This window comes from Cololabis saira, chromosome 10 (genome assembly GCF_033807715.1).
Source record: "Cololabis saira isolate AMF1-May2022 chromosome 10, fColSai1.1, whole genome shotgun sequence".
NCBI lineage: Eukaryota > Metazoa > Chordata > Actinopteri > Beloniformes > Belonidae > Cololabis > Cololabis saira.
The window spans coordinates 22,408,075-22,433,761 of NC_084596.1; the positions used below are offsets into that span (position 1 = coordinate 22,408,075).

At 42.1% G+C, this 25,687-nt stretch overlaps 1 protein-coding gene across 18 annotated transcripts in view; it reads left to right on the forward strand.

Moving 5' to 3' along the window:
* The window catches only part of LOC133452609 (receptor-type tyrosine-protein phosphatase S-like), an 81,846-nt gene extending 58,391 nt beyond the window's left edge, over positions 1–23,455 (forward strand). For 2 of the 18 annotated variants that reach the window (XM_061732045.1, XM_061732047.1), the window contains exons 13-37: positions 86–230; positions 2,284–2,601; positions 3,688–3,881; positions 4,031–4,057; positions 4,264–4,381; positions 5,328–6,008; positions 6,814–6,908; positions 7,700–7,953; positions 8,127–8,214; positions 8,413–8,631; positions 9,209–9,366; positions 10,091–10,105; positions 10,331–10,443; positions 12,045–12,142; positions 12,407–12,530; positions 12,940–13,115; positions 13,321–13,440; positions 14,686–14,840; positions 15,409–15,694; positions 16,655–16,833; positions 17,976–18,102; positions 18,191–18,316; positions 18,951–19,105; positions 19,227–19,362; positions 20,654–23,455. In XM_061732045.1, the coding sequence (XP_061588029.1) occupies positions 86–230; positions 2,284–2,601; positions 3,688–3,881; positions 4,031–4,057; positions 4,264–4,381; positions 5,328–6,008; positions 6,814–6,908; positions 7,700–7,953; positions 8,127–8,214; positions 8,413–8,631; positions 9,209–9,366; positions 10,091–10,105; positions 10,331–10,443; positions 12,045–12,142; positions 12,407–12,530; positions 12,940–13,115; positions 13,321–13,440; positions 14,686–14,840; positions 15,409–15,694; positions 16,655–16,833; positions 17,976–18,102; positions 18,191–18,316; positions 18,951–19,105; positions 19,227–19,362; positions 20,654–20,722 (4,176 nt within the window). In that variant the 3' untranslated portion in view covers positions 20,723–23,455. The remainder of the gene's footprint in view (positions 1–85; positions 231–2,283; positions 2,602–3,687; positions 3,882–4,030; positions 4,058–4,263; positions 4,382–5,327; positions 6,009–6,813; positions 6,909–7,699; positions 7,954–8,126; positions 8,215–8,412; positions 8,632–9,208; positions 9,367–10,090; positions 10,106–10,330; positions 10,444–12,044; positions 12,143–12,406; positions 12,531–12,939; positions 13,116–13,320; positions 13,441–14,685; positions 14,841–15,408; positions 15,695–16,654; positions 16,834–17,975; positions 18,103–18,190; positions 18,317–18,950; positions 19,106–19,226; positions 19,363–20,653) is intronic. The other 16 variants (XM_061732049.1, XM_061732051.1, XM_061732050.1 and 13 more) reach the window with 10 other exon arrangements.
* The last annotated feature ends 2,232 nt before the right edge of the window (positions 23,456–25,687 follow it).

Here is a 25,687-nt window from a genome sequence, read left to right on the forward strand (position 1 = left end):
CTCTTGACCCGTCACATTCCCGTCCTCGTGTCACCTCACCGCTCTGTCCTGCGCTCCTCTCCCCTCTCCCCTCTCCCTCTGGCAGGAGAAGCTGACCTTTGGGCCGAGGAACTCCTACACTGTGGAGGGTCTGAAGGCTAACACGGAGTACTCCTTCTCCCTGGCCGCCATCTCAAACAAAGGCATTGGAGCCTTCACTAATGAGCTGGTGCAGAGGACGTCACAAGCCAGTACGTCTCAGTTCGGCCTGGTTCACATGCTCTGCCTGCACACCGACACGTATACGCCGCCCGTTTCAATTGTGATGCTGTTTCACTGTTGTGGAGAAAACCTCTTGTGACTATTTTGACTTCTAAACACAAACACACACACAAATTATCCTGCAGCAGTTAAAATAAGCGAGCCATCTTCGGGTGTCTCCGTGTGTTTTCATTGTAAACCCATCAGTCCAACCCTTCCTTCCTTCCTTCCTTCTTTCCATCCATCCATCCACTCTTGATTGTGCCTTTCTTCCGACACTCAGCCTCTCTTTTTCTCAGACAGCCAAAACAGCGTGACAGATGGAGATGGAGCAGCGATTAATGTTTCACTCTGCCTTCTCTTCACCTTCCTTTCACTTTCTCCACTTTATCGGTATCTAATGTCTTTAAAATGGTAAAACTGTCTGCCACTTACTGGCTGGCAGCCAGCAGAGCGGAGCATTAAAGGATGATGGTCGGCCTGTAGTGTTGACAGGTGAGTGCCGCCCAGTCCCTTTTATACACCCCAAACTCGGATGAGCTCCCCTACTTCTTTTTCACTTCATTTTTTTCCCCTACAAAAACATTTATAAACTATTAGAGTCAAATAAGTTCCACTAGCTTTGCTTTGGCGAAGCTGCCTTGCAGAAGTGAGAGAGAAATAGTGGAGTGGAGTGGAAGATGTGACACAAGGAGGAGATTAAACAAGGTAGTTACAGTCGGGAAAAAGTCCTGCGGGATGTGGCTCCTGAAAAAGCAGTAAGTTTTCCTCTTGTATTTACAGTCGCTCCGAACACAAGCATCTCACTCGTTACCCCTCCCCCTCCAAACATAAATAAATAAATAAATAAGTAAGTAAAAAAAGAGATCAGCGTGGTATGGCAGAGGAGGTGGGAAGGGGTGGGGGTGGGGGGGGGTTGCACAAGATAAGCAAGACTATTTTATGCAGCAGAATTCATTTCCCGGGGAGGTTATGTGCGCTTTGTTATCGCCAAGCTTTGGTGCACATCAGGATTGTCCCCTGAGGCCAACAGAACAGTGGCTGTACAGCTGAGTGAATAGATACTTGAACCTGTCAAGTATGACTATTGCTCTGCCACACACACACACACACACACACACACACACACACACGCACACACACACACCATATAATCCAAGTCTTCAAATTCAAGTCCAGACTCCTCGGTCATGCTCGGCCTTTTATGAGTGCAACTTAAATGACACTGTATAAGGTGAGTGATACTGTGGCTTGGAAATCAGTGGTGGTGAAGGTGTGTGATTATTTTTTTTTCTCTGCTGGTATTTGTTTATGTCTAAGTCTCCTGATTCAATTCAATCTTCATTGTAGCCTGACTTTCTCTTTCCGTCTGAGTGCCTTTCTGTTATTTATTTTTTATTTTCTTTACCTGCCTCTTAAATCCTTTTGGCATTGTGTGAGATCTTTTTTAGTTTGTTTTATCTCCATGCTGTGAAGCTCAAAACCATCTCCATGCCACCAGAGGAAAGTCTCACACCACTCTATTATCCTGAGGACTGGAGGATTATGCGCCATGGGGGGCAGGTGTTGTGAAATGTATATGCTCCTTTGTGGTGAGCTTTGCATCCCTCCCTTAAAAGAAAGACAGACTTGATCTGTTTTTCACTTGTGGATCTGGATGCTTTCAGGCCACAACTTACAGCCTGAAAATAATGTATAACCGCCGGCTATCAAGTGCATATTCTCTTCGCATGTAATCACGTCACCCACTAAGGGTCAATGCTCTTGTCCCTGGTTCATTTTATTAGCCTCTGAGCTAACGGTGTGCATTTACATGATGGAGTTGTTCCCCCTCTCTTTTTTTTTTGCCTAAGCCATTTTCTCCCCAGTTGTATCTTTTTCAGTTCATTTTACGTACGTTTTTTTTTGTTGTTTCCTTTCTTATCCTTATTTTCCATCCCTTTTACTTGTAATGTCCCCTTTCTCTCGCTTTTTCACCTCTTATTCTTTGGGTCATTTCTAAATTCTTTGCCAACTGCCCTGCTTGCCCCCTTGTCCACCCAGAGCCCTCGACTGCCCCAGAGGGCGTGTCCTGCGAGAGGGTCAGCTCCACCTCGCTCAGAGTAAGTTGGAGGCTACCTCCAATGGCAGATCAGAGCGGTGAATCTGGAAGTTATGAGGTGAAATACCAGCGAGTTTATGGGGCGGGAGGCGGCGATCAGGGCATGGAGGTGAAAAGGCTTCTTACCCCAGCCCAGCAGGGACACACTGTGTTAGCTGGACTGGAGAAGTGGAGCTGGTACAACATCACCATGGCACCCGCCACTGCAAAGGGGACCAGACCCACGAGCCCAGCGGTGCTTTGCAGAACGGACGAGGACGGTACGAGTGTTCATCTCAGATCTTAACTTTATCACTTATCTTATGGAGCCAAATCATGAGGCCAAAAGTTTTGCTAATTTGAAAATAAAATTTGAACCTGAAAATTCTTTTTTACAGTTTTAATTTAATTTTTTTCAGTATCAAATCTTTTTTTCAGTTTCAAATCTTTTTATTTCAGTTTCAAATCTTTTTTTCAGTTTCAAATCTTTTTTTTTCAGTTTCACGTCTTTTTTTTCAGTTTCAAATTTTTTTTTTCAGGTTCAGACTTTTGGCCCCGATCTGGCGTGGGGGGCGTGGCATCAACTGAGAGGGGCGTGGCATCATGAGTGACAGCATAAGAGAGAAGGCGGGGGACGTTCCTCAGTCATGTTGCAGAAGTTATCAGTAGAAGTATGATTCAACAATACACCATATTCACGTGATTGGCAGTGAAAAAAACTGATATTAGTGACAAATTTCTGTTTGAAAAGCTGTTTTAGACCGTACTTGACACCAATCGCAGTATAAAAGCAATAAACTATGCCAGACTGTACAGTTCAACAGCCACACTTTAAAGTTTGACATTTCCCACTTCCACATACTACCAAGTACGGTCTAAAACAGCTTTTTAAACAGAAATGTGTCACTAGTATCCGTTTTTTCCACTGCCAATCACGTGAATATGGTGTATATACAGTGTTGAATCATACTTCTACTGATAACTTCTGCAACCTACGTTTACTGAAGGCAACATGACTCAGGAACGTCCCCCGCCTTCTCTGTTCTGCTGTCACTCATGATGCCACGCCCCTCTCAGTTGATGCCACGCCCCCCACGCCAGATCCGGGCCAAAAGTCTGAACCTGAAAAAAAAATTTGAAACTGAAAAAAAAGAAGTGAAACTGAAAAAAAAAGATGTGAAACTGAAAAAAAAAGATTTGAAACTGAAAAAAAGATCTGATACTGAAAGAAATAAAATTGAAACTGTAAAAAAGAATTTTCAGGTTCAAATTTTATTTTCAAATTAGCAAAACTTTTGACCTTGATTTGGCTCCATATTATCTGCCCCTTAATTCATTCTGCACATGTGTGTGTGTCGTGGTCTCAGTTCCCAGCGCCGCCCCTCGTCAGGTGGACGTCCAGCCGCTCAATTCCTCAGCACTTCGGGTCACGTGGCGCGCTGTGTTGCCACGGTTACGCCAAGGACAGATCCGTGGATACCAGGTGCACTTCAGCCGAGCACAGGGTGGTGAATCACGCACCCTACCCCGAATCAAAGACCTTTTATTGGATGAGATTCAGGTGACATTATAACTCCGTATTTAAAGGATTAAATGGTACTCGGTTGTTTTGCCCGTAAAACATTTTCCCTTTTTCATTTGGTCTTTTGACTCACTCCTACTCACATCTGTCTCGGCTGCCTACGGTTTGTGTTTCGTCTGTGCAACAAGATGGAGGAGGATGATTCCACTCAGTATGTGAGTGCAGACGACCCATCTTCTTCTAATTATGAATGAACTCACTATTAATACATCCAACAGCCAGCTGCCAATATGTTACAGTCCTCACACAGGTTCATCAATCTTCATCGTGTTACCTAAGGATCTTCTACTGATGCTTAATTTTTAACGATGAGTGGTCAAACAGATCAGTTCACGGTGCCCCTGCATGTTTTCTCCCACAGGAGCTGATTTTGGAAGGGTTGAAAGCAGAGACTTTGTACTCTGTCTCAGTGGCGGCTTACACCACCAAAGGGGATGGAGCACACAGCAAAGCCAAGCTGGTGCAGACCAAAGGGATCGGTAAGCATATATCAAGTATACAGTGCTCTAGATTTAGTAACACTCCCAAGAATATGTCTCACAGCAGGCTGAACCAGAGGACAGCTGTAAATAAACAACCAGATCAATTCTTATTCCGTCTACATCAGGGGTCGGCAACCCAACATGTTGAAAGAGCCATATTGGACCAAAAACACAAAAAACTAATATGTCTGGAGCCGCAATGAATGAAAAATGAAAAGTCTTGTATCAGCCTTAGAATGAAGACAACACATGCTGCATTTTTCTATATTAGTTATAACTTGGGGAAGATTTTTTTTTTCATTATGCACTTCGAGAAAAAAGTTGAAATGTCGAGAAAAAAGGCGAAATGTCAAGATTAATTTTGAAGTACAATCTTCAGAAAAAAGTCGAAATGTCAAGAAAAAACTCGAAATGTTGAGAAAAAAGTCAAAATTTTGGGAAAAAAGTCGAAATGTCAAGAAAAAAGTCAAAATGTTGAGAAAAAAGCTGGAATGTCGAGAAAAAAGTTGAAATGTCGAGAAAAAAGTCAAAATGTTGAGAAAAAAGCTGGAATGTCAAGAAAAAAGTCAAAATGTTGAGAAAAAAGCTGGAATGTCGAGAAAAAAGTCAAAATGTTGAGAAAAAAGTCAAAATTTCGAGAAAAAAGTTAAAAAGTCGAAATGTCGAGATTAAAAAGAAGAAAGAAAAGAAGAAAGAAAAAAAGAGAAATAAAGGAAAAAAAGAAGAAAAAGGAAAAAAGAAAAAAAAAAGAAAAAATGAAGAAAAAAAGGAAGAAAAAAAAAGGTCAAACATTTTTGAAAAAGCTCCAGGAGCCACTAGGGCGGCGCTAAAGAGCCGCATGCGGCCCTAGAGCCACGGGTTCTCGACCCCTGGTCTACATGATTAGAAATGTTTTTTTTGGTATGTACTGCTGCTCATTTTCTGCTGCCTGTCTTGTCTGCAGTGCCCAGCCTGCCCTTCCTTTGGGTTCGTCCCGGATCAGGTCCATCCGTGGTGGTGAGGTGGTCTCCTCCACTCGACTGCTCTGAGACGGGCTCCGGGAACCAACGGGCCCTTGTGGAAATTCAGGGTTACCGTCTGCAATTTGGCCCGACGAACACTTCTTTAAACTCCACGGTGGATTTTGCACCTCGTGAGAGAAACTTCACCGTCAGAAACCTCTCCCCGGGCTCTTCCTACATCTTTGCCCTCTCTGCAAAAAGCCAAGCCGGCTACGGGGATGCAGCGCAGCAGGACATTACCATCCCCACGTTTCCACCCACGGGATACCCCAAAATAATAGATTTTATTAACGCCACTTGCTGCTCGCTGCAGTTCTCCTGGCTGCCCCCCGCCCCGGACGAGAGCAGCAGTGCCGTTACAGAGTACACTGTAGCTTACAGGAAAGTCACAACTCCCAAACCTTCCGCTGATCCCGGCCCGTCTGCCTCACCAGGCCCGTCTGCATCCCCAGATCCAACAGCTTTTCCTTGGCTGATCACACTACCAGGAAGTGAGTCCAACTACACCATCCTGGGTCTCAATCACAGCTCCGCCTACGAGGTGCAGCTCAGAGCCCACAACAAGGCGGGGCCAGGCCCCTTCAGCCCTCCCCTGGTGTGCCTCACTTTGGCCTTTGAAACAGGTAGGCCTGGCCTCAGGCCTGGGGAACACCTTTCAACTTCTAAGCACTGGTTCAACTTCACATCCCTCCTTTTTGTGGACTTTACCCCCCAAAACACTAAACTAAATGAAGTCTGGGCCAGCTCTTATAGGTCCGCCTTTCACCCGTGCACCACGGCGATATGGGGACCTGCAGAGTCCCGAGGAACGCGACTACCTCCCTAAACCTCATTCACTCACTCACTTGTACCTTCATCACCTCCCCTTCACAACCAGTGGAAGCAGCCTGAGTTTTAATGGATGTTTGCTTCAAGAGCACTGCTTATCACAAACCCTCAGGTAATAGTCAATCACAACCCTGGATGTACGGCGTCTACTGACAAAAGGTAAGTGTTCGGTCACTTTTGAAGTGAAAGCTGACGCCGGGTTCTTTATCTGAAGGTACGTTTTTTTTTCTTCATTTTTTTATTTATTTGATAGACCTTCACTGCCACCTTTTCCAAAGCCTTTGCTGACATTTTGAATTTTGAGTAGAGCGAACGCACTCCTGTAATAATGTGGCATGTCACAGTCTTGCAGCTGATCTGTCTGTTACTTGTACTTAACTACTGTTGCCATTCACTCTCCTCATCACCTTCCCATCCTCTTTAACTGTCATGCATTTCTCCCGGAGTAACACGCCAGACCTTTCTCCACTTTTGCAGGTTTCCACATAGGAAGGAGGAGATTCAATGATTTGTATAAAATACTTTTATTGCAAGTAACTTATGTTTTTTTTTGTTTTGTTTGTCTGTTCTGTATTGTTTGTATGTCTATTTATGTATTAGACGTGCCAAGGAATTTTTCAGTGAATCTGGCCACTAAGACCAGTGTTCTTCTCACCTGGGAGTTTCCGGAGAGCAGCAACTCCTATCGCTTTACTGTATGTCCTCGCCTGGTGCATGTGCCGTGCATGTCATTAGAAAGCAATAATACAGAATGTGATGCAGCATATTGGCCTTAAAATTTTTACTGTCTGTCTTTAGAATAAGTGTTGGCCTTTTTAGATGCATAACCTCAGTTGAACTATCACAGCTACCATTTCACACAGGAAATGCTGAAGAAGGTTGCATTAATTAATTGATGAGCTCAAACTAAATTTTACAAAGTCCATCTTCCAGCAACTCTGTACTTCACATTGTATCTTGCTTATGTGATCTAGAAAAAGAGGTTTACTGAGGGTGTTACCCACTATGCTATTTCGGGGATGCGTCTAGTAACTTCCTGCAATTTCTGCTGGTTGCATGGCAACTAGTCCAAAACGTGGTTTAAATAAAACTTGTTATTTCCATGTTTTTTTTTTATTTATTTTTTTTTACTTTTGTGTGGATTTGGTCTCTGAGATCTTCAGTGGCAGTTTTGTGAGAGTTGGTCGGACCCAGATTAGCGTTTTCTCCGTCTTTAGCCTAAGAGAAGTTAGCTGGTTTTAGGCAATAGTTTCACATTTACAGTACAAAGATAAGATTTTTATACATTTCATGCAAGTAAGATCCAATCTTCGTGTTTTTTTTCTATATCATATAGAACCTTTAAATAAGGTTCCCAATTAATCCAAAGGAAAAACTGATTTGATTGAACTTTTAGTTAAACTGCTATAAAATAATAACAGTACGTTTTAGAAAAGGATTACGCATGTCTTTTACTGTATGATTCTAACATGCCCTGCGCTTGCAGGTGGAGTATAACCGTGAAAGGATGGAGGTGGATGCTCGTCTGAAAAAGGCAGTGATCACAAACCTTAGGCCTGACACCAGCTACGACTTTAAAATCACGGCTCCCGAAGGCAACATGGGAGGCCTGCGCCACCGCATCACCGCCAAGACATCCCCACCAATTGCCATCCGCCGCCCCGAGATTGACCACACACGTGAAACTGAAACCACCGTCACCATAATCTTGCCATCGCTGGAAACGCGAACTCCTGTCAAGTAAGACTGAAAGATTTCCTGAGTGTAAATGCTGGCACAGTCCTCGAATCAGTTGTGGTTTCATAGAGCGACGTGATGACTCATCTGACTTCCTGCTCTCGAGTCACAGTGAGAAGAGGCCGTCATGTGAGTGCCGCTGACCTTTTGCTGTCTTTCATCTTTGACCTCTACAGAAATGTGTATGTTGTTGTGGTTCCGCTGCGGAGAGGCCGTGGTGTCATCAAACACCTCAAGAGTCCAGACGAAATGGACCTGGAGGAGGTGAGAAGCACAACAATGACACCACCTACTGATTTCTGAGCTGACGAGGAAGCAGGCATACACAAACACACACCGTCCAGGAATCCAAGAACGCCTTGCAACGCCTACCGTTTTCTATTCAACATCAGTGTCAAAATATTAGTCACAGATTCAAAATGTCTCCTTTTTTTCTTGTCGCCGTCGTCACCATTGTTTCAGCTGTTAAAAGACATCAGTCAAAGGCAGAGGGATTCTCGGCAGCAGAAGCAGGTGGACCTGAGGCGGGCTTACATCACCGCCCGTTTCACACCTGCCACGCTGCCGGCCTTCTTCACCCTGGGGGACCAGCTGGAGTACGGAGGCTTCGAGAACCGAGCTCTGGAGCCCGGGCAGGAGTACGTCTTCTTCATCCTGGCCGAGCTGAACTCCACCACAGGGGTACGAAAGTCACTCCGGTTCATCTCTTTTCTTTCCTCGTATGCAAGCACTCCCTCATATTGCGCTGCCTGCGTTTCTCTCCCGCAGGTTGTCACTATACGTTGCGATCAATAGGGCTGAGCTGCTAAAACAATATAATTCCTGTCAGTCAAAATGTTGTAAGCAATTGCAGTAACCCTCGTATACGCTTATTGTCACTGCTCGTGAAGAGGGAGTCTACCTTCCGTGGCAGAGTAAAAGATGCTTCCTTTTTCAAAGCCCTTCAGAGCTCATTAAAGAAAATTGCAATGGTTCTGATGTCAATAGTGGTAGCTTCAGTCTTCACACGATGTTGTGCTTGCAGATAAAATCTTTCCAATCACAATTACAGTCTAATTCAATCCATTGAAACAGATCTACAACCGTGCAAACCTTGCAATATTTGCAGGACTATTGCAGTCGCTTGGAGGTGTCCAGGGTATTTTTATTTTTTTTGCACGAGACAAAAAATAAAAATGATGACTTAACTGTGTTATATTGACCAATAGAAAACTGCATTAATTTCTCCTCATTACACTCCTGTAATGTTTATCTGCAGAAGATGTACGTGGCAAGCCCGTACACAGACCCAGTGATCGCCCCGGATTCAGATCCACAGCCCTTTGATGCCGGCGACGGTCTGATCTGGGTGGTGGGACCTGTCCTCGCTGTCGTCTTCATCATCTGCATTGTTATTGCTATCCTCCTTTACAAAAAGTAAGTGCGATGAACTTCATAAAAAAGCAAATGTCAAGTTCACAGCAACGGCAATGACTCACGCTGTTGATCATCCCAAGTAAATGCCAAAGTAGCTTTGATTCTTGGAAGATAAGAGGATACGACTGCCTTCGGTCTATGTTTTTCATAATGTCAAGATCTTTTTTTTGAGAAGCACAAGTGTTTCAGTGCATGTTAGCTTCCCTGCGTCCCCCGTTAAATTCACATGTCTTAGGCACCTCTACATGCATGTTCCGACAAGAGCTTTCTGCAACTAGCATTTATAATTGATGTATATGTTAGTGAATGTTGTCAAGAGCAAATTAAAGTACATAAACTGTTGCTGTGCATGTTTACAGCAGGAGTTAATGTGGGATTGATTCAAAAGCGTAGGTGCTCAACACTGGCTCACCGGGGTTTTACACAATGCACGACATGAAACACATTTCCTAGCGCCGTGCCTACACTCCACTTGTGGCTCCTGCTGATAATTCTCGTACCAGAAGTGTTTAATGTTCAGCTTTTCTGCCACAAATGCTGAAAATCCACCTAATTTGTTCCCCTTTAGAAGTTTGTTTTGCCCTCAGACAGCCATCAAAGAAGTCTGACCCTGCTGTAGGCTGTGATGTCTGCTGCAAGCTATCAAGCTTTTGAATACTAATGCGTTATATTGATTTTCCTCTCTAACAATCTGTCTGTTTCCTTCCCCTTGTTTCACGGGAAGCAGCAAACCTGACAGGTAAGATTAAACCAGTATCAAACCCTCTGTTCGTTTGAACCCAAAGCAAACACACAACACCAAATGCTGTACGGAGAATGTTTAAAAACCTGTGAAGCACAACGTCAGCCAATGCACTATTTACTCTAGTCAAGTGGCAATGCTAATGAGATGCCATTACTGAGTCTGGGTTTCTGTCTCTGCATGTTGACAATTGTTTTTTTTCTCCCACTGTTGTCTGGCCAGCAAGCGGAAAGACTCTGAACCTGGAACCAAGAGTCTTTTGAACAATGCAGAGATGATGGCTCATCACCCGACAGACCCCGTAGAGATGAGACGCATCAATTTCCAGACTCCTGGTACGAAGCGGGTACCCAAATATGCACACACACACACTGCACTTCGTATGTGTATGATAAAGCGTTCTTCCAAGGGCTCATTTCACTCTGAAATAAAATATTCATGCAACTAATTTTATCCTTGGCAGAATTATGCAGACTAGACTGTTAAAAGTTCTTCCCCCCATCAACTGCGCTGGCATGTACCTTGCAGCTTCCAGTCGTTCCTGAGATCAAAATGGCTGCTGCCCAGGTAGTACAGTCGATGCTTAGTCACATCTGAGTCATAACCGTGTGACAAGAGCTCATCATCTCTGCCCGCCCACATCCCACATGCCAGGCTGCAGATAGCACGCAGAAATGCGCTTTAACACTCGGAATGTTTTCAGCTCAAAAAGCCTCATCTAAATATGCGTTCATTCCCACAGACTAGTTAAGGGTACAGTAGTCCCGTGGCTTTGGCTGCCATCTGCCGCCTCCCCGAACGAGCCGTGACAACAGAGCCGCTCTGGTCGTGGCCCACGGACCAGTGACGCTTCGCTTTCTCTTCCATTCAGCGAACAGCCAAGTAAAACTGAAGGAGTTGAACATTGTTCAACATGTTCACGGTTCCAGTCTGCTCATACAGCAGCTTCCCTGCTGATAAGTTGGGAGGATGTGTCACCACGGAGAAAAGTTACCCGCCAGAATACAAAAGGTCAAATGAGACAGATTTTTTATTTAATCAATAGCTTAAGGCCTCAAGTATGCTATTTATAAATGTTGTTGGGAAGCAAAGAAACCCCCACAGACAAGAACGCCTCAGCTTCTCCCTTTCATCATGAGAAGTTTTCTCTTTTCTCCTCTTCTGTGGCAGCAACCTTGAAACTCCCTCCTCGCCCACTTCTTCTCCCTGGAGAGACGCTCTGCACCGATGAAATTTGTTTCCAAAAAAAAAAAAAAAAAGCAACTCTGGCTCTCTGGGCCATATTGGTCGTGACAGTAACATTTCCTCATGATCACCTGTAGATATTTTAGATAGAGGCAAATAATGAGAGCACGCATTTAATGAACACAGAAGCAGAAGGACTTGAATGCTTTTCATCATGTGGGAACGTGCATTTTGATTTGGGAAACCTTGAAAATGCTCTTTAGCTTCACATCATGTATTCACCATTTTTTTCCCTTTTTTTTACCCTTTTTTTTTACTAAATCGGAGACGTTACCTTGAATCATTGTTGCGACCAACTGCATTCTGAATTGAAGATGAATTGCTGTAGCTCTCATTTCCTCACTCCAGCAGTGAAAAGAAATTACTGGCGGAGACGTAGGTAGCGTCCTTTCTGTATGTATGTGTGCTCCTAATTAGTTTCCCGTGTGTTTGTTTTCTCTGAGTCACTGCTCCTCTGATCACAGGGACAGCAATTTATCAAAGAAAAACAATTTACAAACCAAGCAGACTCACCTCTCTTTGTCCTTACACTCGGATTAAAATAGATTTTCTGCTTTTGGAGCGTTCCTTGATGATGTGCGGCGTGTTATCTGATTGCATATATATCTTCTCGTCTTTGCATGTGTTATTTGTAGCTGAAGTTTGCATCCCCTCTTGACCCGGTGCTTCTCTTACCCTTATGGTAACGCAGGGATGATGAGCCACCCTCCCATCCCCATCAGTGAGCTGGCTGAACACATAGAGCTGCTGAAAGCCAACGACAACCTGAGGCTCTCACAAGAGTACGAGGTGGGTAATAAATCATCATCCATAAATAAATAACTTCCTTATTGTCGAGTGATGCGAAGCCTTTCGTTTCATAAAGCAAATGTCATTAACAGTTTATTCATCTCTACGCTGATTAAATGTTCATGATTTATTCAGGAATACAATTTATTGCCACGACTCGTCGACACCGTGGCACGCTCTCTGTCCATTATCTTTAAAACGTACATGTAGCACTTGACATGCTAATGCTGGCTATGAACGTGTGCATTTGCTGCTTCTCAACAGTCTATCGACCCCGGCCAACAGTTTACCTGGGAGCACTCCAACCTGGAGGTTAACAAGACCAAAAACCGCTACGCCAACGTCATCGCCTACGACCACACCAGAGTCATCCTGGCTCCCGTAGAAGGTGAGGGCTGACGGGTGAAGGGTCTTTAGGGTTCATAGTGAGGGAGTCTGATAATGTTTGAATCTGGGGAGTGAACAGAGCGGCTGAGCTGCAAGATTGATGAAATCTGAGAATACAAACTGTGCCTAAGACTGGCTGTGTGCAGCGGCATGAAACTGACAAACAGTGTGAGTGCATTCAAGTGCAGCCAGCACTCCTACAGAACAAGAACGAGTGGAATGGATTTGATCTGGAGCTCATGAATTTGCGCCGACAAATTCCTGTTTGTTTGTTGCCGTCTTGTGGAAGTCACGGCTGCCAGATACAACCGTTTCGTTAGATTGGTTGATGTCATACACGGAGCTTAATTCATCATGTCACTTATGCAGATTCCATTTTACCGAGAGCTTCACAAGTGTCTCGTTTGCAGGCATGCTCGGGAGCGACTACATCAATGCCAACTACATTGATGGCTACAGGAAACAGAATGCATACATCGCTACCCAGGGGCCACTGGCAGAGTCTTTCGGGGATTTCTGGAGGATGGTGTGGGAACAGCGGACCGCCTCTGTCGTTATGATGACACGCCTGGAGGAGAAGTCACGGGTAAGAAACCAGGCCCTCATCCACTGACCCAAATCCACACTTTTCATCATGTGGAGTATTGTTACACCATCTCCAGTGCAGTTTATGATTTCCTGGAATGGATGCTTGAGAGATTGGATGAAACTACACAAGACTATTGATTGAACCTAATGAGGTTAAAAGAAGAGGCAACCCCAGTGACCCTGGCTTTCATTTTTCCTTACAGATAAAGTGTGATCAGTACTGGCCGAGTCGTGGCACAGACACATACGGGACGATCCAGCTGACCCTGCTGGACACCATGGAGCTCGCCACTTTCTGCGTTCGGACCTTTTCCCTGCATAAGGTGAATTATTAAGCTCTTCTTTCCCCTCTTCAAGCTCTGCATTTACCGTATTTTCTGGACTATAAGCCACACCTGTATATAAGCCGCATCCGCTCTATTAAAAAAAAAAAAAACAATAAAAAAAGATATACAAGCCGCACCTGTATATAAGCCGCATCCGCTCTATTTAAAAAAAAAGATATGCAAGCCGCAAATATTTATGTTGTTAGATTAGACATTTACTACATGTACAGAACCATTTTGAACTGTAAATGATGTACATGTTTGTACCTAAATAGATCTTTCCTAACAGTGTCTTTTAACACGGCAGCAACTTTGCTGATTAAAACTGGACAGAACCAAGAGAAAATAATCTGTATTTATTTATCTATTTATCTGTTTGAAATCTGCTTCTACCTACTTCTATCTGCTAAAGAAGAAGTAGCGTATTCTTCTTTGCATTTATTTTGTCTTAGTTTTTATTCTAATTCCAGTTAGAGCGCCCGAGCGGTGGAAGAAAAATCCACAGAATAGCCGCACCTTTGTATAAGCCGCATGGTTCAAAACCTATGAAAAAAGTAGCGGCTTATAGTCCAGAAAATACGGTACTTCCATTAGTTTTATTGAAAACACATTTCATCCCTTGAGCTCACAGTTTCCAACCACATACATGGGCGTGATCACGAATGACTCAGATCACTGTGAATGGTGTATGTGGACGTCCAGGGGGGTAATAGAGTAGTCGCGGCTTCGTGGAGTTTTCAAACCAAGCCAGCCTCCATGCGTCAAGTACTGAGATGTGATCACTGCTGGAAGCAGAGCAGTTCCTTCAAGCGCTGGGCTGATCTAGGACTGTCAGGCTGGGATGTTTCAGTGGCCTACTTACAAACACAGAAACTAGGCCAGCTGTCGCTTCCCTGTGCAGCACTGCTTCTCTATATCATTGCTGATCTGCGGTTAAACATCAGGTTTGGAGAAATGATCACATGTGATGCTCTTAAATATTCAAAAATACGGGCATTATTAATGTCTCTTTTTTTACAAATGCTGGAATAGTTGGGCTATGTTAGAGTGAAGGAAATGTATTTTTAATTTATTCGCTGCATTAATCAATTTGAAATATTATTAAATTAAATATTATTAAGTCAAAATCCTGTAAGAAGAAGATTTAATAGGAATGGAGTCATGATTAAAGCCAAAACTTCTCTCTTGTGTTTCATGACTGTAAAGTCTTCTTTTTTTTTTTTTCCACGTTTCTCATATCAGAGTGGAAGCAGTGAGAGAAGAGAGGTCCGTCAGTTCCAGTTCACAGCCTGGCCCGATCACGGCGTCCCAGAGTATCCCACCCCATTCCTCAACTTCCTCCGCCGGGTCAAAGCCTGCAACCCGCCTGATGCTGGACCCATCATTGCTCACTGCAGGTACACCAAAAGCATGTATTTAGTCTCAAATGTCCAGATCGGTACCAGTCACCAACTGTAAGGAAGGGAAATTTGCTTCCCAGCTTGCGGAAAGATGACATTTGACAACATTTTGGTAAATGATAAATGGCTTGCACTTATATAGCGCTTTCCAGCTGTACTCCTACAGCCCCAAAGCACTTTACACTGTAGACATTCACCCACACATTCACCCATTCACAGACCGGTTCTTGGCAGAGCTGACAACCTGGCAACCGGGAGCAACTGGGGGATTCAGTGTCTTGCCCAAGGACACTTTGTTGGACACAGGAGGAACCCACTGATCCACCCATTTCCCCATTTTATACCTCTCAAGCTCAGTAAATCACTCTTTGCCTGTTTGATCTGCAGAAAAACAAAAGGACAGGTCACGCTTTATTTCACCATTGATTTCCAGTCTTTGTAGCTAAGCGTGGACCGTCCTTAGATGGATGTCTATCTTTGACGAGACAAAAGGCTCATCTGCGCTGAAAGATGTTGAACTGTTTAAGTGAAATATTAAAATCAATCAATTACCCCCCTCTATCAGCGCTGGTGTTGGTCGCACCGGCTGCTTCATCGTTATCGATGCCATGCTGGAGCGCATCCGACACGAGCGCACTGTGGACATCTACGGTCACGTGACGCTGATGCGCTCGCAGAGGAACTACATGGTGCAGACGGAGGACCAGTACAGCTTCATCCACGAGGCCCTGCTGGAGGCCGTGGCCTGCGGGAACACGGAGGTGGCAGCCCGGAGTCTGTACTCCTACATGCAGAAGCTGTCCAAGGTGGAGCCCGGGGAGCACGTCACCGGCATGGAACTGGAGTTCAAGGTGAGAAACGAGGCTTTATTCAAAGGAAATGATGTCCTGATACCTTAGGGTGCATGTATCCATCTGAATGTTGTGAGCAGTTTAAATACAGTTCATATTTTCCTTTGGATGTTTCTGATGTTATTTCATTCTGAGGGTTTTTACAGTGAGATTACTTTATAATCCACTCATGGCTAGGGCTATTCATCCCTGTTTTTTTCTGGTGGTTGATTGTATTTTGTGGATTTATAGAATTATAAGAGACATGCAAAACAATAAAAATATACTATAAGGCAACTACAAACGCATGGAGTGCTGCTGGGTGTAAAAAAAGAGTATACTTCAGGTGCTCTTCGGCATGGGGATCCAAAAGATTCAAAAACAATTTAGAAGAACCGAGGCACTCAAGAAGTTAGAAAAATATAAAAGGCCTTTATTAAATCATGGCTTAGAAAAAGTTAAAATGCCTAGAAAAAGTTAAAATGCCAACATGTTTCGGCCATTTCACCTTTTTTGTTATTAGATACCACCTGAGTTGACCATGTGACTGCTTACCTGAGCTGATCATGTGACTTCTCACCTGTGCTTAAAGAGCTGCCTGAAGGAGACCCCTCTGTCTTTGCTATCTGCCTTGAGGAAGTAAAGGCCTACATGGCCGAAACATGTTGGCATTTTAACTTTTTCTAGGCATTTTAACTTTTTCTAAGCCATGATTTAATAAAGGCCTTTTATATTTTTCTAACTTCTTGAGTGCCTCGGTTCTTCTAAATTGTTTTTGAAAAATATACTATACAAAAGAAAATTAACCATCTGTAGTGTCGCCCCCTCAACTAATGATGAAATTTGGAAATTAACTAACTTGGTTCATGTTCTTAAATATCAATCTTTTACTTCATTCTTTAACAGCACATGTATTTTTGTTGTAGTTGAAATCGTCACCTTGTCCTCTGTGACTGTGACTGACATTTTTCTTTATTTCAGCGCCTGGCTAACACCAAAGCCCACACATCGCGGTTCGTCACAGCCAACCTCCCTTGCAACAAATTCAAGAACAGGCTGGTGAACATCATGCCCTATGAAACCACTCGTGTTTGCCTCCAGCCTATCAGAGGCCTGGAAGGCTCCGACTATGTCAACGCCAGTTACATAGATGGATACAGGTAAGTTTTTCACGTGCAAATGCTAATGTGACCTGACCCTGCAGTTCTCTAATCACGGTTTGATAAGTGAGTGGTTTAGAGAGCTGTTCAGCAGCATGCTCTTATCCTTGGTGTCCTGTCAGATCTGTCATTACTCCGTATACGTTCCCACCATTTGTCCCAGACGGTAAAGAGGACAGACACTGAAGACTGTGATGATTCAGACATTCAGAAGGGTTCCAGGCACTTGTGTTGATGGTTCCTCCACCTCCCTGAAGCCTGACCTCATTTTAAATGTGCTGCTTGGGAGACAACGAAATAGGGCTGTTCGATTTTGCCCAAAAATAAAATCTCGATTTTTTTCTCTCAAAATCCGATTTTTGATTACGGTTACGATTATTTTGTGAATTGACAAAAGGCAAAGAAATGATTTCAAATATGCTGTTTTTTTTATTGAACATTTGCCCCATTGGGCTTTAAGTGCAAACTTTGCTCTTATTAAACCAAAAATGAATGAATAAAGTGCAAAACTCTGTAAAATAAGTTGAAAAAAGTTTTAAAAAATATAATGAAATATAAAGTTTTATCTCTGAAAAAAAAATCAGCAAATCAGCACTTGCAAACATACAGTAAGTTATATTTCCAATTAAATAAAACAAGACATTTTCTAATTAAACTAAACTGGGTCTTTGCATTCTAAATAATAATGCAACCCATGAAGGAGGTAGAGGTGTGTAATGTCAGTCATTACATTTGCTATTCACATTTGCAAGTTTTTTGCAAGGAACACGAGCCGGTCTACCGCATCTGGCTTGAGGGATGCCCGGTGGCATGTTACAACGCCCCCTCCTACACTAAAGAGCCTCTCCGATGGGGCACTTGTCGCAGGTATTGAGAGGTATTTCCATCAATCATTAATATGGTATCAATCATTAATATGTGTGCAGACAAGGTAAAAAAAAAAAAAAAAATAAATAAAATAAAATAAAAAAATAAAAAGTGAAAAATCGATTTTACGATTTTCATGTTTTAACATCGTTCTAATTACATAATCGCGATTACGATTTAAAATCGATTAATCGAACAGCCCTACAACGAAACGAAGAGAATGAAAGGATGAGGTGGCTACTGTATGTAATGTGTGCATTTGTGTGTGTGTTTAGGCAGCAAAGAGGTTACATAGCAACCCAGGGTCCGCTAGCAGAGACCACAGAAGACTTCTGGAGGATGCTGTGGGAACACAACTCCACCATCGTGGTCATGCTGACTAAGCTGAGGGAAATGGGACGGGTATGAGCAGAATATGTTCAACTAACTCGCCTTGTAACATGTCAACCCGCCATACAAATCTGAAAGCGTTTGCCTTCTGCTCTGCCAGGAGAAATGTCACCAGTACTGGCCCGCCGAGCGCTCCGCCAGGTATCAGTACTTCGTGGTCGACCCAATGGCCGAGTACAACATGCCTCAGTACATCCTCAGAGAGTTCAAAGTCACAGACGCCAGGGTGAGTTCAGGCCATCGTGTCTTTAAGGACTTGTCTTCCTTCTTGTTTGTTGCAATGTCCAGGTTTCGTCAGGATCTGTACAAATGACACAGAGCGGATCTCATCGACCTGTAGCCTGTGTTTTGAATGTAACACGACAGACCCGCACTCTTAACAAATGGGTTTGGCTGCTCATTCGTCCACCCGCTCTCCAGATTATCTTGACTGCATGTGTGTGTCTGTGCGGGCATGAGAATCTAGACACGCATGTTCCAGTCATAGTTAACTCCTGTCCTGCAGTGACGCCACATCGACAGATGCTCTATTGATCTCCATTAAAGGAGAGTCAGAAAGGCTGAGCAGAAGAGAAAAGATGTAATTGCCTACTGACCGGCTGCCAGCTGCAGACGTCCTGGCGTTATAGCTTTAAGTTAACCACAGCTACTGAGCCTGCATCAGATAACAGTAATTGCTGCAGCGCAGAGCCTCTCTGTCCTCGATCAATACGGCAGAAGAAGTCCTGTAAATAGTCATTTTGAAATTATCATCCGGCATAAACTGTAGCCACTGTAAGCATGCTGTGCTGATAAAACTTTAGTTAAATTTGCGTCGATTTTTGACGTCTTTGTTTCTGCATTTTCACTCACTCCTTCAGGATGGCCAGTCACGAACAGTACGTCAGTTCCAGTTCACTGATTGGCCGGAGCAGGGCGTGCCCAAGTCTGGGGAGGGCTTCATCGATTTCATTGGTCAGGTGCACAAGACCAAGGAGCAGTTTGGCCAAGATGGACCAATCACAGTCCACTGCAGGTGATCAGCTGCTTTCACCTGTCCGGCTCCTGTAACAGTTCAATGTAACGCTTACTTGTGTTGAACGGAGAAGTCCGATCATTTAACTATGAATATAAAATGTTTTCCTACATGGCTTTAGTGCTGGCGTGGGGCGGACCGGTGTCTTCATCACTCTGAGTATTGTCCTGGAGAGGATGCGCTACGAGGGAGCGGTGGACATCTTCCAAACTGTCAAAATGCTGCGGACACAGAGGCCGGCCATGGTGCAGACTGAGGTAAGCGCAGAAGCAGACTAGGGATGGGCGGTATGGACTAAAGAATTTATCACGATCATTTCTGGCATTTATCCCGATAACGATAAAAATGACGAAATGACGAAAATGAGTCAAGCTCCTCGCTCTCAGATCCGCCATGTTTGTTACACCAAAACGTCATCAACGGGAATTTATCTACCTTTCTTTCTTTCTTTCTTTCTTTCTTTCTTTCTTTCTTTCTTTCTTTCTTTCTTTCTTTCTTTCTTTCTTTCTTTCTTTCTTTCTTTCTTTCTTTCTTTCTTTCTTTCTTTCTTTCTTTCTGGCTCATTTCTTTCTTTCTTTCTTTCTTTCTTTCTGGCTAATTTCTTTCTTTCTTTCTTTCTTTCTTTCTTTCTTTCTGGCTCATTTCTTTCTTTCTTTCTTTTTTCCTTCTTTCTGGCTCATTTCTTTCTTTCTTTCTTTTTTCCTTCTTTCTGGCTAATTTCTTTCTTTCTTTTTTCCTTTTTTCTTTCTTTCTTTCTTTCTTTCTTTCTGGCTCATTTCTTTCTTTCTTTTTTTCTTTCTTTCTTTTTTCCTTCTTTCTGGCTCATTTCTTTCTTTCTTTTTTCCTTCTTTCTTTCTTTCTTTCTTTCTTTCTTTCTTTCTTTCTTTCTTTCTTTCTTTCTTTCTTTCTTTCTTTCTTTCTGGCTCATTTCTTTATTTCTTTTTTCTTTCTTTTTTCCTTCTTTCTGGCTAATTTCTTTCTTTCTTTTTTCCTTTTTTCTTTCTTTCTTTCTTTCTTTCTTTTTTTTCTTTTTTTCTTTCTTTCTGTCTTTTTTTCTTTCTTTCTTTCTGTCTGTCTTCCTTTCTTTTTTTCTGGCTCATATCTTCCTTCCTTCCTCCCTTCCTTCCTTCCTTCCTTCCTTCACGTACGTTGTGCGTCGATTTAACACAGAACCATAAATCAGCTTTACACAAAAACGTCATCAACGGGAAATATATCGTTTTTACAAAGATGACAAATTCTTACCGTGGGGAATTTTTTTGGCGGTTTATTGTGAACGGTAAAATATCGCCCATTCCTAAAGCAGACACACTTGGGGATGGGAGCAACAAAAACAATCAAATTAAACTTGACATATGACATACAAGGAGAAAAAATTCTTTAAACGTCAAATAATCAGAGCTAAGTAAAACCAGAAGCAAAAACAACTTCCAAAGCCTCAAAACAAAACCTTAAAAAAAGTCAGGGTTTAAGTAAAGGCAGTGTTTCCATGATGTACAGATAGGGAACACTTTTGTTCTGAATTTGTGCTTTTTGTCTCTCGCCCAGGACGAGTACCAGTTCTGCTACCAGGCTGCTCTGGAATACCTGGGTAGCTTTGACCACTATGCAACGTAAGGCAACACAACCATCCATCCATCTTTCTGCTTCAAGTTCCACAAAACAATCCAACAAGTGAAAAAGAGAGACGAGCAGTCTGGCACAACCCCGATGTTGATCCTTTTCCCGAGAAAAGCAAGATTTAAAGACCAATTCTGCACCAACAAGTGACAAAAACGGCAACAAGAAATCTCTTAACAGCACCCACGCTCATCAGCGGTTTCCCTGGTGGGTGTGGAGACTGTTTGTGTGTAATCCATATACTTACCTCAGTGTTCCAGTGTGAAGGGCGTATAATAAGTGTGTGTTGTGGTCAGCTATCTCCAATATGAACCAGTGAAATACAAATGGCTTGTGAACAGGAGTTATGGTACTCTATGTGTATAAAATATAAAAAGATTTAAGAAAAAAAAAACACAAAGAGCCTGGATATTTGCTGCACCCTAAATGGGCTTTTTATTCTCAACTTTGTATCTGTTGGTTTGATGTTCTAAGTGAACATTTCTACGTGTCTGTGAGTCTATTTCAAAGGCGTCTACTGCCACCACAGGTAGTTGTGACTGCAGTCTGAAGATAATGACTAGGTGATGCATCAGCACAAGCCTACAGTAAAGGACTCGCCACCCTGAGGACTGTAGACGCATGTGGATGCTCTTTAAACCGATGCACAGTGCCAAGAGAAACCATGCAGCGTGAACATGAACTGTGGCCTACAAGGACAAACGGCTCCTTTTGTTATAAAGTCATACCGCTCTGAAAAACTGGTCGGCCATCAGCTCCTACCCCGCAGTCATGTTCTCACTGAGTAACAGCTTGCCTCACAACAGCAATTAGAGCCATCCATATCCCAAACTAAGCGGAGATTTCTAGTCTCGTACATTCTTCATTCAACAAAGCTTGCTTGCTCTTTGCTATTGTCCTTGTTCACCCCCGACCTTGGCTCCTGATGATGTCAGCCCCATCGTGCCAGGTGAGCAGTGGCTTTTTGGATGAGATGCTAATGAAAGGCCTGAACCACAGCTAGTTTACTTTTCTCTCAGTTCTAAGCCCATGTCTATAGATCTTGTGGTTTTTATTGTTTTTGTTTTGTTTTTTTGGGGGGTTTTGTTTTGTTTTTGCCTTACGTAGATGCCTGTCTTGTCTTTTAACATGCTGCATAGTGCTCTTTATTTTATTGTACATCATCTTTAGTTGAGGATGACAGTTGTCTCAAGACACATCTTTACTTGAATTGAACCACTTTGCAGTCAATTATGGGTACTGGCAACAAAAGATAATGAAAGAAATCCTGAAAATATTCAGAAGTAGCGATGAATTACTTCATTTCCGCTGACTTCTTCCCTTTTACTCCTCCATGAATACCCTTTGAATTATCTCTGTTTGTTAAATCTGTCTGTAAGGACATTTTCATCTGCACCAAATGATGTTTCCCTCTCGGTCTATATCCAGTACAGCTGCACAAGTCCCTGATATTGGTGTATATCTTTGCTTAATTTGACATTTGATTGGTCCCGTGTGATTATTAAAGAGCACAGCGACGTCCCAGTGCATCAGAAATCTTGGGCGGATTCACTAAAATGTGTACATACAGTCTATCATTGGAGTCCCATACAGTACAGTAACATATGTCTGAGCACAAAAATATAATGTAGGGATTGGATGTGATGTAGTACTTATTGTTGCAAAAAATAAGAAAAAGAAAAAAGAAAAAAAAGCCTTATTGTTAACATTCACTTTGTCATATTTATATCATATGATTTTTAAAGATATTTATTATTCTATTTTGTTATTTTTAAGTTTTATTTTATTTATTTGGGGTTTCCAGCAATTATAACCAATAAGATATTGTTACTTATTTCTTTGGCGAGCCAATGTTGAAGTATGAAATTCTCACTGTTTGTTTCTTTTTTTAAATGGTCAGTTTTTGGTGCTTTTTTATTTGCTTTGTTATGATAAAGTATGCCCTCTGTGTAGGGTGCTATTTGATACTGATTACTGATGTCCGACTAGTTAGCTCGAGATGTACATTAGAGGCAGAACTAGTTTAAGTTTACAGTGTTTCCCTTTTGATACCCTCCTCCTCCGCTCAGCCCTGCATAGCAACAGCAGCGATGGATCATAGCAGCACAGGCTTGTTCCAGCCCGCAGCGATAAGCTCAAGGGCAGCAGACAGGTTAGATATGTAGAGCAGATCTATCAGTGAACGTCTCCTGACAAGATGTTGGTGTTTAGTTTGCTCAAAAGCACATGGTAGCAAGTGTATTTTTGACAGAAAATGGGTAAGACTTGCCTAGCTAAACACACTTTACATACCCTCAAAGGTTATTGTTTAAAATTATTCTCATATGAACTCTGTGTGGTCCAGAAGTCTTGACGATGTTTGACATATATGAGATATGTTATTCCTTCGATTTCTAATGATTATTGTGTCAAGAGAAATATAAAAGGCACACATGTAACATAATATGAAATGTGTTGAGGGCCAGCTCTGATGATGCCATCCCCCTCACCTATGTACTTGTTCTTTCCTTTGAAACCATAGATGTAGATATTGTATCTTGACTTTGTATTAAAAGCAGAATGATTGGATATACGGCACACACCGAGCTGCTTGATTCTTGCTGGTTTCCTGTTGTGTTATTCATTTCATGTCCACTAGATGGGGCTAAAATCACTTGGACACAGCTCGTTGCAGTCTGGCAATGCACCTGAAAAAATGACCTAGGTCAATGTTGGATTCAAGATTTGAATGTACCTTTACCTGAGAAGGAAGAGGGGGGGTGTTATGTTATCATCTGTGGTTCTAATAATTAAACTCATTATTAGCTGCACGGGTTTAGCTTTTCTGTACCACATGCAGGATGTAGGGGAGTTTTTATTTTGTGTAAGGTTCTTGTCCATCAACATTACTGTGTTAGTCAGCCACGTGTTTGCTGCATGTGAAGTCTTCCTTATCTCCGTGAGATGAAATTGAACCTTTTACCTGCTACATAAAATTACATAAATACATAACAGCTCCAGGAAACAATTGAAACAAGAAGGACAAGAATTTCTCCCTTGATGTCGTGTGCCAGCCAAGTTCCTGGTTAACAGGGTTTTTTAGAACAGTGCGGTTGGCTTCCTTATCTTTATACACATATATATATATATATATATATATATATATATATATATATATATATACATATATAGATAGATAGATAGATAGATAGATAGATAGATAGATAGATAGATAGATAGATAGATAAAACAAGTCATCATTTCATTGTTTTATCCTATGAGACATTTATGTAAAATCCTGTCATGTTGTATAAATTCTCGAGTTAAGGACATAAATGGGTTTTTGAGGTTGTGTTGGCCTAGTGACCACCAAGTTCTTATCCATTATCATTGAAACCTAAGTAGTCATCTGTGCCAAATTTAAAGAAATGACCTCCTGGGGCTCCACATTAACAGGATTAGGACAAATGAACACACAGCAACAGACATGGATGCTGTGATCATAGATGGTTCTTTGAACACTTAAGTTAATTCAGCCTGCCGTAGTTCCTTCCTGAAACAGCTCACTTAACAGCTGTCGTTAGAAACCTGATCATGATAAAAATCATTTTACGTTCCATCTGTCTGCCATAAGCTTTCGGTTTTACTAAAGTACCACTCATCAACTCTCTTTTCCTGCAACTACCAGGGGCACCAGTCACAAAAGGGACTCCCAGCAGCGCACCATGATTATCTGGCCATTTATATTCATTTCAGTTAGGCTGCGAAATATGGAAATATCTGAAAGCAAAACTAGTCAATTTTCTTTCATTTAACTGTGACCAGACTTTAATTATGTGGAGCATTCTTTAAAATATATTCTAAATGGCACACCGTTGAAATAATTAAACATAGCAATGAACTGAATAAATATATTAAAGCACACACAAAGTCAAAGATCATAGGAATAATTATTCTGAAAATTACACATAATGAAGTCTTTTATTTCAACTATTTTAATTTGCTTGAAAAATGTGCTGACAAAAAATAGCTACCTTCAGAGAAGATAACAATTTCAAAACACATAAATAAAAATCATAACAACATACTAGTTAACCAGCAGATCACGTTGCATTCATTATAAATGTTGCTTTTGAACTAAAACTAAGAGGGGATATGAACGTGCAGTGAGATGTGGTGCAGGGAAACATTTAAGGCGTGCAGGGCAGCGGCCCATCAGGACCTGGACTGGAGAACACGGATCTAAACTGACCCAATTCAATCATATCAGTACATACTGTGCTGTAAGAGAATACAGGAAATAGAAATCTTCAAAATAACAAAAACCTTCACTCCAATTCTCAAGATAGTATTGTCATATACTATAGTGTTCTTCAACATGTACGGGGACGAGATGAGCAACTCATGGGTGATGTCAATGATATAAAACTTGGTACACTTACTTTGGTTTCTTTTTAATCTGATACAAAATAATGATTAGAATCCAAATAAGTCCACTTATGTAACTGTAATCATATACTGTAAATCAAATTCATGAAAGGAAGTCTGATTGGAAACCACTTTGAATCTTTTATTTGATTCACATTCCAGATAGCGAGCAGCAGTGAAGAGGAGAAGTGGACATACTGTACCTGCTGTGGAAAGAAAAGCAATAACTGAAAACACATCTACTGTATAGCTAATTAACCCTGAGCTTTAATCAAATGGAAAGTTTAAGCTTTGTATTAAAGCAAGAAAGGGTGTTTTGCCTTTTGAACGTAAACTGAGTGTTGCTTCCACGTGGAACGAATGTGATAACTGAAGGTTCTGCCTCCCATCTGCCTTTGGAAACTCTAGGACCCAAAAGTAAACCTGCAGTCTGAGAGATCTTTAAGTTCAGATGCTGCTAATTGAGATAGTTTTTTTTTTTATAGCTGTCATGTCATGTCATGAATAACTTGTTTCAATGTTGGCATTAAAAAAGTTTCTTTCAAGATATGAAAA